The sequence below is a fragment of the Plectropomus leopardus genome, chromosome 24, assembly GCF_026936395.1.
Source record: "Plectropomus leopardus strain MGB_pleo_1.0 chromosome 24, ASM2693639v1, whole genome shotgun sequence".
Taxonomy (NCBI): Eukaryota; Metazoa; Chordata; class Actinopteri; order Perciformes; family Serranidae; genus Plectropomus; species Plectropomus leopardus.
The window spans coordinates 9955229-9968915 of record NC_142199.1 but is presented as its reverse complement, the minus strand read 5'-3'; the positions used below and the strand labels follow the sequence as shown (position 1 = coordinate 9968915).

Below are 13687 nucleotides of genomic sequence, written 5' to 3'. Positions count from 1 at the left end.
TTCTGTAGACTGACCAGGTCTTGTACATTTCTTCAAACCATGTTAAATTGTTATATTTCTTTACGTTTCAGTTTTTAATTTTATGATGTGACAACCCCGTTTAGGCATAAAAACACTGGTTTAGGGTGAGGAAAGCATCGTGTTTTGGCTTAACCCCTCTGTCGTTTTAGGGGTCAAAAATGACCGCCGCTATGTTTAACAGCATAAACCACACCTGAAATGATTTTTTTTTTCAACTTGAACTTTGATTATAATCTGTGCCAATACATCACCCAGCGGTTCCATCAAAGTGGGCTCAGAAATGTATGTTGTAAATGTTTGTTTGCTGCAGAGCTTATTTGCTGCAAGTTCCTGAAATCCAGTGGTTCATTTTCAGTGAACTAGTTTTGATATAAAGCCGTAATAAGCAGAACTGTGACTGTTTTTTACTTGATGTGACAAGGAATGTTAAAGTTCAGCTCCAAAACTACTTTAAAGTAGATTTAGGATGATATTACTCATTTCTAGTGTTCTGTACGGCACTACATCACAGTGCTGCACTAAGTGGCTTTTGAGAGCAATTTCTGAAGACACAAGTTTGTTTACTTTGTAATTTTGTTGAAAAAACAAATGCTGCACTAAGTGGATTTGTGTCATATAAAAAATATTTTAGTTTATTTACTTTGTTATTTTGTAATTATAAAATAAAAATCCCTCAAAGAACTGTTTGGATGCAGATATGTTTTGCTTGTATTGCATTGCAGAGCTTTTGAACTGTTGAGCACACACACTGGATTGATTTTAATGATTTTCAAGTACTCAAAGTGTGCAATGTGCAGCTGTATCATCCAGGTAAATACAAGTATTGGACTGGGACTTGGGACTTGACTCTGCAGATGTCAAACGACTTTGATCAGGGGCTAAAAAACTTGATCAGGACATCCCTAATGCAGCTCAACCTGCAACACAGATATCTACATCACATAGATGCATGAACACATGAAATTCTCATGCACAAACGGGCCAGAATATGAAGCTAACAGTGAATTCTAACGTAAAGTTAAGGGACACTTCCCATGCCTGTTGTTTCACCCCCAGTGGCTTCCCGCCACCTGCATTAGTCTAATCCCACAGGGCTTTGGCCGGCCAGCACAGAGGCTTAGCCGCTCCATGCACCCACAAGCCAAGAGCAACTGGGCCGAGCAGTCGGGGCAGGGGCCGGGGCTGGTGTAGGGGCAGTTTGGGGACGTTGTCGGGGTTTGTGGTTACGAGCTGCTGCACACCGGACTTAGATGCTGTTAGACTGGCTGCAGTTCAGCAGAGTCAGCATTCTGAGTTTTTATCAATGGGGCAGACAATGCCTGGGTGCTCTGTGTTTCCACAGCCCTGAAAAGCTGTTTTGGCTGACAACCTGGCAACCTGGCGGGGTGGACACGCTCAGATTCATTCATAGATTTTTGCTCTTTATAAAAGGCTAGAAAAGTTCAAAAGGACAAACATGTAGACATGGAAAAAGAAAGCTGGAAATCTTTAAAAACCAACACTATGTTATTTGAATATCACATATTAAAGTTAAACTTTTAAACTTGACACAAACAGTCACTTGGACTCAAGGATTAACTGATTTGATTTTGGTTGCCATTGGTAAAAGGTCAAGGTCACTGAGACCTCGTCCGTCTGACTCTTGTGAACATGATATCTCAAGAACACCTTGAGGCAATTCACTGTGAGAGAAACATCCACTTGGATTCAACAATGAGCTGATTAGATTTTGGAGGTCAAAGGTCACTATGACCTCACAAAAAAATGTTTTTGCTATAACTCAAGAATTCATACAGTAATTATGACAAAATTTCACACAAATGACTATTCAGAAAAAAATATGACATTTTATAACCAAAAGGTCAACTTTGTTATGGCATCATAATGTTCTGCAAAAACACTTGTCTGGACATTATTGTCATACGTCACCATAGCCTTATTCGTTGGGCGAATGGACTTTTTTCTCCCAATACATGCAATAAAATTGCATTTGGAGGAGACTTCCCGCACAGTTAGTATTTACATGATTTAGCAGCATTATATTGTTTACAGTCATGCAATTAAAGCCATCTGATTCAAAAATTATAAAAGGTTTGAAAGAAAAGCAGTCTTTTTTTATTATTTTCTCAGCTTCAGAGGTGCAAGAAGAAAATTCAGTGTGCTGGACACAAGATATAATACATTTATATAAAACTGACAGTGAATACGGAGGTTTACTTATTTATTTATGTGGTGTGTCTATTAAATATATGTATTTGGACTGTATATGCCATTACTCCTGCTCTTTGAGAGATCCTCTCCACAGTCGCTTCACTTTCAGGGAGGCTGACTTGTACTGCCCCCTGTTGGACTGACATAATATCACCTTCCTCACCTTGGAACAACAAAGATGAACTCTTTATAAAAATTCTAAATTATACCAAAGATGTAATTTTTCTTTCAGTGCGTGCAATAGCAGAAAAAACACAGTTTATTATTATTTATAAAGAGTACAGTTCAACAAAGAATTCAGAGAACATGTACAATGCAATAAAACACCAAAAAAGTAACAAAATAATTATAGTAATACTGTATTTCTAAGGCACTGGGTCACACTAAATACATGGCAACTGTAACCTGTTGAAGACGTGCGTTTTTAATATTGTATACACATTTCCTGTCTGTTCTGGTTATGCAAAGAGACTACTGAGAAATGCATATGTATGTGATCATTATAATGTTGCTAAAAGTTCAAGGTGGCCTGAGACGTTTGCACAGCACCGTAAAATAATATTTGGTTGTTTTTTGTTTTTCAAAGTAGTCCAGTTAGGCGGGAAAACAGCAGAACTGGCAACCTCAGCTCGCTGGTCACTGTGCACACGGTACTACCGGAAAAAACCTGACTGAGCGGAGCGACGCCACGAGGGAGACCAGCATCAATTTAAAAAGGATTTGGTAAAGTATAGCTACGTAATTCAGCTATAACAATACACCGCCACCATTTCGTAACCATTTTAAAGAGTAGAAGTGATATTTTGGGAGGAAAAAGGTATTCTACTTCAATATAAATGCGGCGTTAGCTAGTTTTAGCTAGCGCCACACCCTGCACCCTCTGCGTTGAGTTCAGTGTTTGCGCGTCACTTTCAAAAGCAAATACAAGGTCACGCTATCTTGTCAACCGTTATTCTACAAAATTATAGATTATATTTGGGGTGATTAGGTTGTGTGACTATGTTGGAGCATCATTGGGCCGCCCCGCTTTTACCCCAGTGGAGTCGGTTGGCTTAGCTAAAGTTAGCTGTAGGTAGCCTGTTTTGCACGTTACTAGCTAAAGGACGGTTAGCAGTGATGCTAGCTAATGTTAGAAGTCTTCCTTGATAAAGTTTATTGTTAAAGGTTTATCTACAACTCGGTGTGTAATATATATGGTATAAATTTCGATCGTGTTCCAGTTGGTTTGGACACAAATTATATGTATTAAGGTAGCGTTTGCATTGACATCAGTTGACGTTTTAGCTCAGGTCAGCTTTGACATTTAGCCTGTCGCGAGAAGCACGAGGCCGTTGGCTAACATCAGTTGGTGCAACAATTTAACCACGAGCGAAAATGATGTTTCTTAAAACCCATGAAACCCCGAGAAAATTGGTTCACTTTCTTTCAAAAACAGGAAAAAAACCTATAAGCAACTGAACAAGAAATGTCCTGCAAACTGCTTCAACTTGTTAAAAGGTGACCAGGAAATAATTAAAAAGAAAAGATCTAGGGGGGATTATTAAATGTCAAAAACGAGTGGAAAATGAACAGAAAATAATTTACAATTATTTTAAGTATATATTCCAAATTAATTTACAAAACAAATAAAGAAAAATATTAAATTTTTAGCACTCTCTCAAGGCCGTTTTCTTTATTTGTATGTTTTACTTTTTTTCCTGTCTCATATCATGAGGAAATTTTCTTGTAACTTTTTACCGATTTCTTGCTAATTTTGGGCCATTTTTTTGTTTAGTTGCTTGTCAGCCTCTTACAGTGTGTTTGAAAGAAATAAAGCTTATTTACTGAGGTTTCAAAGGCTTAACAGATAAACTTTTAAGAAAAAATATCACATTAGATTTTAACGTAAGTCATGCTGAACATAACATGCGTATAAATTCCAGTCCTCAGGTAGGTGTCCTGTAACTACGTTGTCCCGTTATATGTAAAGTTGGTTGTAAATCTAAAGTAACTGTAATGTAGTTGTAGCATCTGAATGTTGACTTTGATTATTTTTTTACTTTTTTTCTATAGGTAAACAAAATGGACGAGTGGGATGAAGAGGTTAGTGGCAACAAACATGAATAATCCGCTGATAGTTTCACAGAAGACATTTTTGACTTGTCACAGTAGGAAAAGTGCAGGTATGAGCAATCAGAGCAAGAGTGGCCAAGCTTTTTTAATTGTGGGTCACATGTATTAAAAAAAAAAGGCGTATATAAATAAATCCATAGTTTTCATTCAAATAAACCACTATTTCTAGAGTAGAAGAACCCATTTGCCACAGAAAATGTATTTTCTATCAAAATTATTATGTAGCATTATTTTTGTCATTACAGTAGTTTTTTGGTGTGCCAACATATTACAAAAATTATATTTTCAAAACTTTATTGAATATATTCAACACATGTACTTTCAATATTTTCATTGTACATTATGTTAAAAAAAAGTCATAAGGAAATTAGTTAAAGTACGTGATAAGTGTAAGGAAAATGAAGAAACAAAATTACCGGAAATTTTAGGGTCTGCTAAACAGGTGAAATGATGCTGAGATGTCTGAATAATCTAATATTTATAGCCAATTACAATTTTGAGTAATAAAGTTAATTATGTACTTTTCACCAACAGAGAAATTGGATATTTAAAAATGAGTTAATCCATCTTTGCTAGTGGGAAATACAAAAGTATTGCTATGTCTTCTGTATTTTCAGGTCCTCTGCCAGGTTTACTGAGGTACATGGTTTTGTAAGCTAGTAATCAAATCATCGTAGGTGAAGTAGTGACTTCCAGCGTTCAAATTAAGAAGTACATCGGCATTTTGGCCACTCCTGATCAGAGCATCAGGGGCTGAATTGCAGTTTTTAGAGTTATAAGTTATACCTGTGCATTTCTAACTATGACACATCAAAAGGCCTATTTGTCCAGCTTTGTTGTTTCTGATCTGGAGCCAGATGGCCTGCACCTGACCTAAATTAACTCATCTTTACAGGAAACTACCACTACTACTGATATACTGACCAGCCTCAACTCAAGTGAAGGTATTATTACTGTTTTACTCAAAATAATCTATGATTATTTGCCATTACACTTTAAGCTTTAAGAGTGTGTTCATTGTCTTTTTATGTGTAAAATTGGCTGTCTTGCCCAGCAGCATCTGCCTAAAACATTTCTTGTTCAGTTCAATAAAGCGAACAAGCAATTAGAATAAGTAGTTGAATATTTTAAGTAACTATGATGCATTATTGGACATAATCACCCTTAGGCACACAAGGAGACTCCTGGAAGACTGGTGCTGGAGAGTCTGGAAGGGGTAAGTGTAGAAAGGACCAACATGGACCATTAACATGCCCAAGAGTACAGTGATGAAGACTGTTTCTCTTTCTCTCCAGGTCGTGGTGGAAGAGGCAGAGGCAGACAAGGAGGATTTCAAAGCTCATTCTCCACAGGTTTCCAAGCATCTCACACATTATTTAACAATTATTAAATGCTGAAATTTGGTTTGAATTTGATATTTTTGAAAAATGCTGCAAGTGGGTTAAAGAAAAAAAAATTGTGTCCCTGAAAAGTCATGGAAAAATTTAAAATCTTGATATTGCTCCCAGCTGGTACTGCTGTGATATATCACAGTATTTGCTTTGTATTAACTCCCAAACTGTTTCTCACCGCCCTTTACTCCTCTCTTGTACTATTATGTTCAGTAACAGTTCTGCCTCATCTTCAGTCCACACAAAGAAATCTCTGGTCTTTTTGCTGTGTCCTTAGTATTTTTGGTAACCTAGCAACCAACCACATAGGGATCAATCAGCTTCCTGTTCAGTGTATGTGAATGGTGATGTGATATGAATTCCCAGCACGTTGGTATGGATGACAATGTATTGGTGTGGATGAAGCCTAATACTTAATGGTAATAAGTCAAACTCCATAACAGGAGAAGGAATCTAATTTCGGTTTACTGATGTTTTCTTTTGTAGGTCCTGATGGGAATGGAAAGCACTGAGCGGTATAACACAAACAGCTTTCAGCAGATGCTCCTTGGTGCTAATGTTCTTTCAATTTTTCTTTTCAGATGGGGACAGCTTGAACAGTACAGGAGGGGAGAGAGGTGGTTTCAGAGGCCGAGGAGGCAGAGGTGAGACACCAACGCTAATAAACAACGCAGACTGATACGTACTGTATTCTATTAGAGAAGTATTTTGTGGTCAGTTGGCAGTTTTTTCATCAAATTGTATACTTTGAATTGTATTGATGAAAGTGTATCCTAACAGCTTGTTTCTTCTACAGGGCGTGGCAGAGGATTTGGCAGGACGGATCTCAGTGAATTCAATGGTAATGCTTATATGTTTGGTGTTTGACTCGTGGAAACAGATCTTGTCTCAGTACAGCTGACGTAAAGATAAAGATTTTTCATTTTGTTTTACAGGAGACGAAAATGGAGGGTGTGAAAGTGGTAGGTGTTTTTTAGGGCTGGACCCGACCCATAATTAAATCAGTTGAACTGGATTTGGCAGTTCAATACGAATATTCAACAATTTGTTTTGTTTTCCATATGAATTTTTGAAGTCTTAGTGTGACAGCAGCATTCACTTAACATAGTGAACAAGGTAATGATGGATCGTAAATGTGCAAAAATATTTCCGACGCTAGATATCAAACAGAAGCCAGAGATTATTGTGTTAACTTGCAGTGAACTGTAAATTCACCACTTCTAAGCAGAAGAGCGGCCTCTCTGTCCCTTTGTGCCGAGTACCTCCACCTTGCTGCAGTTTCTGTAATCAAAGAGGAGCGAGAAAGTCAAGAGAACTCACTCTGCAGCTAATTTTGGAGACCCAAACGTCCCAAGAAGTGCACGGCACACAGACGAGCAAATAAACAAAAAAAAAAGAGTACTCGACTTGAAGCAATCTCAGTGACTGGGGGGTCTCTGACTGACGATTGGAATCTTTGACTTTCAAGGGGCACCCCTCGGCTTTTTTTGCCACAACTGACTGACTAAATGTGAAGTTGTAGTTTTCCACTAAGGAATACATTTTAATTAACTACATGTGAATCTTTGTATTTCAATGCTGTCTGTTGTGAACAGGGTTCAGAGGTGGAAGCCGAGGAAGAAGAGGCAGCAGAGGAGGAGATTTCAGACAAGGTATCTCTTAAACTCAGTCCTGTGTTCGTGAAGCAGGAAAGCTTTTTACTCAGACTTTCCTAAAATGCAGAGAAATGAATTGTAAATTAAGTAGCCCAGTCTTGAAGCAGATGGTTAATGCTTGGTAATGTGTTGAAGGTGGAGACCAGGGTGGCAGAGGAGGCTTTGGAGGAGGTAAATGAACAATCACCATAATCTTTTAGAAAAGTCATTATTGCATGTTGTTTAAATAGCAAGTGTCTTCATCATTGCAGGGTACCGTGGGAAAGGCGAGGAGATTTTTGACAAAGGTTGTACTCTTTTTTTTGTATTTTTTTTTTTAATGATAAACTAATTGCAGCCGTTAAGCTGGCATTTGAAACCTTTCAGTGATGTGACTGACATCTGTGTGTTATACAGGGGAAGATAAAAACGAAGAAAAGAAAGATCCAAGTAATGGTGAAAGTAAGTTAATAAAAACTGTTCAGTGTAATCATATTATCTGTAGTCTGCAGGATGATTATGCTTGTTCCAGTAGTGAACCTCACAGAGTTTGTGTTCTGACCTGCAGGACCGAGGGTCACGTATATTCCACCATCCCTGCCTGAGGATGAAGACTCAATTTTTTCCCACTATGAGTCAGGCATCAACTTTGACAAGTATGATGACATCATGGTGGACGTCAGTGGAACCAACCCACCGCATGCCATTTTGGTAAGAAGTACACTAAAAAAAATAAAGAATTCATGGATTATTTGTTAAATAGTTGCTGGTTACACTTGTCACAGATTTCCTCCTGTTTCTAAATTAAAAATAAGCAATTAAAGATGCTTTGGTATGTGATCATGAATGAGTATTTCACATTTTATAGAGCTGATTGATTGACCAATAAAATAATTCTAACTTACAATCATGATGGTAAGTTGCCTGCATGTCTATGCATGCAGTAAGGTTCCTGCGGATCCTCGTAGTCTGAAAAGGTGTTGAATTCATTAATTAAAAAATAAGGTCTTAATTGGTGTTACAGTCTTAAAAAATGTTAAGACACGTGCGATGAGATTTTATTAATTTTTTTTGTTTTGTTTTTATTGAAATTGCTGAAAATCAAACTGAAAATCATCTATGCAAATTATTTGCATCCAAGCCTTGTTTAATCCAAACAACTATGCACAGTGTAACATGTTTCACAAGGACGATTATAATTGTGGCTGGTGACATGGGGTGTGAAGGCTGAAGAATGAATATTTCGGTAAATCCGATTGTGGCAATTTTCTACATGGTCACCTCTAATGTTTCTCTCCAAATTATTCCTAACCCTTCATAATTGTTTGTTCAGTTATATCTTTTCTCCAATCTTGGTTATTGTAAAGTTGGTCTTAAATTGTGGCACAAAAAAGTCTTTAAAGTCTTTGAATCTAACTTATTTTAAGTTGTAGGAACCCTGTAAAATTCAAATAAATGTCTTTTTCACTGAGCCTGACAGCTCGCAGACAAAAATGAGAAGCAACAAGTTAACTACAGCAAAAACACAGCTGAAAATCATCAACCACAACAGAAAACAATTAGATTGTTAGTTTTTCTCCCAGGACTCTCTATCATGGCTGAAGACATTTGCATGTCATGTCTCTAAAAATAAAATCTGTAGATGTACGTTGCGTCACTGCCTTAACTGGAGAGTAACATTATAATAGAGTAACTTATGGCAACAAATGTGAACTGTCCCTTGAAGCTTGTGCATGTTTCATCTGTCGTATAAGAGATGGATAGTCTGCTCAATCAACAGTTCCAACCTTTTTCCTTCAGACTTTTGATGAGGCAGCATTGTGCGAGAGCCTGAAAAAAAACGTCCAGAAGTCTGGTTATGTGAAGCCGACCCCCGTGCAGAAGCACGGCATCCCAATCATCTCTGCTGGCAGAGATCTCATGGCTTGTGCCCAGACTGGATCTGGTAAAACGGTAAGACAAGAAAGAATAAACACTCAACCTGCAAGTTTGTTTGTGCAGTTTGATGCAGTAAAAACCACAGGTTCACATGGTCATGGAAAACCTGGAAAGACAGAGAATTTTAAAACAACCTTTTCCAGACCCAGAGAAGTCATGGAATTAGTCAAAATTATCAAAGGTTTTGGAAAAATCATGGAAATGTGTTGTGTGTAATAAACTACATAAAGTTAACATAATGGTTAATTTATTGTCTGTAGGTGATGTTGAATGTAGCTTAAATATGTCAACATGTGACAATGATTTTGTTTAGTTGTAGTAGTGTTGGATGTATTTTGTATGAATAATGCATGCATGTTTTCTACTGTCTTGAAAATAGCTGTTCTTTTTTTTTCTTTAAAATTTTGGAAGATTTTTTTCTCTTTAAATGGTTTTGCTGAGTTTATAGAAAACAACTTTTTTTAACATAGTTTTTTTTTTTTGCAGTTTTCTGTTTTCGCTTTATTTTTAAAGAGAACCACAGATTTGAAAGGCATGTTTTCTTTAAAGAAATCCAGAAATTAAAACCATTTTCACAGCCAGTGCAAAAGATAGAAATGAATGTTAGATTTTCTAATTTTTGACTGTCAGGAGCACATTATTAAGGATGCTGAGCATATGTTCAGAGTTTGAATCCTGTGTCTAAACACTAGGCAAGTAGTGCAAGAAAAAAAAAATCCTTGAGATGTCGTGGAAAAGTGTTGAAATTTTGTCCCTGAAAATGTGTGGGCATCCAGAGACGAATCTCTCCCTCTTCTAGGCTGCGTTCCTGCTCCCTATCCTGCAGCAGCTGATGGCAGATGGTGTGGCGGCCAGCAGCTTCAGTGAGTTACAGGAGCCTGAAGCCGTCATCGTGGCCCCGACCAGGGAGCTCATCAACCAGATTTTCCTGGAAGCCAGGAAGTTTGCCTTTGGGTATGTTTAAACTAAAATGTCATTTAACCCCCAAATCACCCAGTAAGATATTAAATACTTCCCATAAATTAACGGCACGCACATTTCTCCTGGCTTCTGATCTGAGTTCTCTGACTGTTGTAGGACGTGTGTGCGTCCAGTAGTGGTTTATGGTGGAGTCAGCACTGCACACCAGATTAGAGAAATCTGCAGGGGGTGCAACGTGGTGTGTGGAACACCGGGGAGACTGTTGGATATGATTGGAAGAGGAAAGGTAAATTAATTTAGGATTTTAAGTCATTTAATTAAGTAAAGTTATACTCTTCAGTTGAGGGCTAAAACTCAGGGTTACTGAGGTAATGAATAAAATTATGGAAAGTTAGAATCACATTTTCCAGGCCTGGAAAAGTCATGGAATAAGTAAAAATAATATAAAGTTTTGGAAAAGTCATTGAACGTTTAACCCTTGGAAACCTGAGTTAATTACATTGATTTCTTTCAAAAATGAGAAAAAGGCAACTCACAAGAAGAAAGATAAGAAATTACCAAAAAGTTTTCAACAAATTATTAAAAAGTACAAGAACGTTTTAAAAAAGGAAAGTTTAAAAAAAAAACTAACAAGGAAATAACCTGAAAAAAGTGCTGAAAAATAATAAATCTGTAACACAACTCTAAATATATAATTGTAACAATTATAAATATAGTTCTCAGTATTTCCCCTGGCTTTTTGAATATAATTTCCTAAAACCACTGAAGTCTTGCAGTTTGCAGGACATTTCTTGATAAGGTGCTTGTTGCCTTTTTTCCAGTTTTCAAAAGAAATCAAAAAAATACGCTTGGCGCCCAACACACGTGAAAGGCTTCTAAACGTAGCACAAGAGAATCTATGTCGACCCAGCTTTCGAAGGATTGAAAAACATTTTCAGTTTCGGAAAAGCCATGGAAAAGTTTTAGAATTATCTGTAACCGATGGTGTCTGTGCTCAGATTGGTTTGAGTAAGCTGCGGTACTTGGTGCTGGATGAGGCTGACCGGATGTTGGACATGGGTTTTGAGCCTGACATGCGTCGCCTGGTGGGCTCCCCTGGAATGCCGTCCAAAGAGAACCGTCAGACTCTGATGTTCAGCGCCACCTACCCCGAGGACATCCAGAGGTTTGCTCCCTGATCAGCCACATCTTTAACTGGAGAAGTGAGCTGAGCAGGTATGATTATGGAAGTGTGTTTTTGCAGGATGGCGGCTGACTTTCTCAAGACAGACTACTTGTTCTTGGCTGTGGGTATTGTGGGTGGAGCCTGCAGTGATGTGGAGCAGACTTTAATCCAAGTCACCAAGTTCTGCAAGAGAGATCAGCTCCTTGACATCCTCAAAACCACTGGTATGTCTTTTTTTTCTATTTTTAATCATTCATTATGAGGGACCAAGGATAGAGGGATGTTGTGTGCTGTAAAGCCCTTAGAGGCAAATTGTGATTTGAGATATTGAGCTATATAAGCAAAATTGGTTGAACTTAATTTGCAGTGTTGATTGATGACTGGTGTTGGTTGCAGGAATGGAGCGCACCATGGTGTTTGTGGAGACCAAGAGGCAGGCTGATTTCCTCGCCGCTTGCTTGTGCCAGGAGAAGGTACCGACTACCAGCATTCACGGGTAAGTGATGCCTCCAGAAAGCTGGATGTCCACTTTAGTCTGCGTGCAGATGGTCATGTGTTGTGTTGTGTGTCAGTGACCGTGAGCAGCCGGAGAGAGAGAAGGCTCTGGCAGATTTTCGCTCTGGCAAATGTCCCGTCCTGGTGGCGACCTCCGTAGCTGCCCGCGGCCTGGATATTCCAGATGTGCAGCACGTGGTGAACTTTGACCTCCCTAACAACATTGATGAATATGTTCACCGCATTGGAAGAACTGGCCGCTGTGGGAACATTGGGAGGGCGGTGTCGTTCTTTGACCCAGATAATGACGGTCAGCTGGCCCGCGCCCTCATCACAATGCTGTCCAAGGTAAGACAGCTCCTCTGTGCTTACTTTTATAAATTATTATCATTACTTATTTTAAATGCCTGACCTGTCTTGCGGCACCCCTTCCTCCCTCATAAATAAAGAACAGGTCCTGTCCCTAACCACCGAGGTAGGCTGGCACAGTGACTAGGAGCGTGCAAGCCCAGTTCAGGTCTGACTGAGCTGTATATGTGACCTGACACGACGGCGAAGCTCGATTTTCAATTGCATCAGTCCAACTTTGAAAAAAATTGTTGGGTATGATTTCAGTCAGACTAACATGTTTATATGTAGTCCAGTTTAGTCGGACTAACACAATAATTTGACTTTCTCTAACGTGAACATACTAAGTAATAAGCAGTTGTGAGTTATTTCCCCTTGGAAAACGATTCAGCAATTTACAGGTGAGGAATTATTCATCTCTAGGCACAGTCAGTGTCGTCCTTCATTGTTTCTGTGTGTTGACAGGCCCAGCAGGAAGTGCCCTCCTGGCTTGAGGAGTCTGCGTTCAGTGGCCCCGGCGGAGCCACGGGCTTCAGCGGCCCTAGGAAGACCTTTGCCTCCACAGACTCCAGGAAGGTAACTGGATTCACTTTTCTGTCTTCTACGCTCTTGTGGTTTTCTCTCTGGATTCGTTTTGATACTAGAGTGGCTGTCTGTCCTCACTCTGTGTCCCTGTCCTCTCTGTGTCCTCCCCCTGGGTCCTCAGGGAGGATCTTTCCAGGACAACGGTGTGAAGAGCCAGCCGGCTGTTCAGGCTGCAAATGATGAAGAGTTGTGGGAATAGAGAGAGGATTAGAGCCACACTCACACAGCGTTGAGTTATTTTTCTTTTCAGGTGTTCAGCTTGTTGTTGTATTATCAAAGTATTTTTGTTAGAAGGAAAAATGTTTCTCAGGGCAGAAATGGTTAAAAAATGAATAAAAAATGTCCATTGAGATGTTAAACAGGGAAGCAGGTCTTTTGTATAATGAGACAGCTTTCTCAGTCTTCACTGGCCAGCAGTTTGTGTAAACTTAATTTTGTTTTTTAAATCATAACCAACATTTAACGTGGTTAATAAGGAACAGTGTGTCTGACCTTGAGACAAAACTTCAGGATGTAATATTTCAACTGTTTTGTTTCTTACTACAATAAGGATGACAAATAAATAATTATTTGTTCAATGCAAAGCCTACATTTGTCATATTTAATAGACATAAAGCAGTCATTAGTGCATGGTAAATGTATTTCCAGAAGTATTTACATAGGTAAAAAAAAAACAGAGAAAAACATCTTTCTATTTTTGTCTGTCTGGCCCTTTTTTTTCTTTTTTGGCACTTTTTATAGAAAATTGTAAGAAATTGATTTTGTTTTTTAAATAACTTTGGCTGTGTTTATGTATATGGCATACATTTTTGGCAATGTTATGTGTTTTTGTTTAATCCTTGAATTTTCAGCTCAGCTCCTAAAGT

General features: G+C 38.5%; 1 protein-coding gene across 4 annotated transcripts; it reads left to right on the top strand.

The window, feature by feature from the left end:
• Positions 1-2823: 2823 nt before the first annotated feature.
• On the top strand, positions 2824-13378 carry ddx4 (DEAD (Asp-Glu-Ala-Asp) box polypeptide 4). Of its 4 annotated transcripts, none has more exons than XM_088074268.1 (22): positions 2824-2955; positions 4285-4314; positions 5240-5288; positions 5513-5560; positions 5640-5696; positions 6317-6379; positions 6532-6576; positions 6671-6697; positions 7331-7387; positions 7526-7561; positions 7642-7677; positions 7787-7831; positions 7938-8080; positions 9170-9322; positions 10107-10261; positions 10385-10514; positions 11227-11393; positions 11472-11617; positions 11790-11889; positions 11966-12236; positions 12702-12812; positions 12958-13378. In XM_088074268.1, the coding sequence occupies exons 2-22, from the start codon at positions 4294-4296 to the stop codon at positions 13018-13020; spliced, it is 1923 nt and encodes a 640-aa protein (XP_087930394.1). In that variant the 5' UTR covers positions 2824-2955; positions 4285-4293; the 3' UTR covers positions 13021-13378. The 4 variants fall into 4 exon arrangements, with proteins under 4 accessions (XP_087930394.1, XP_042368859.2, XP_042368860.2 ...); XM_042512925.2 differs by having other exon boundaries at positions 2826-2955; positions 12943-13376; XM_042512926.2 differs by having other exon boundaries at positions 2835-2960; positions 12943-13377.
• The last annotated feature ends 309 nt before the right edge of the window (positions 13379-13687 follow it).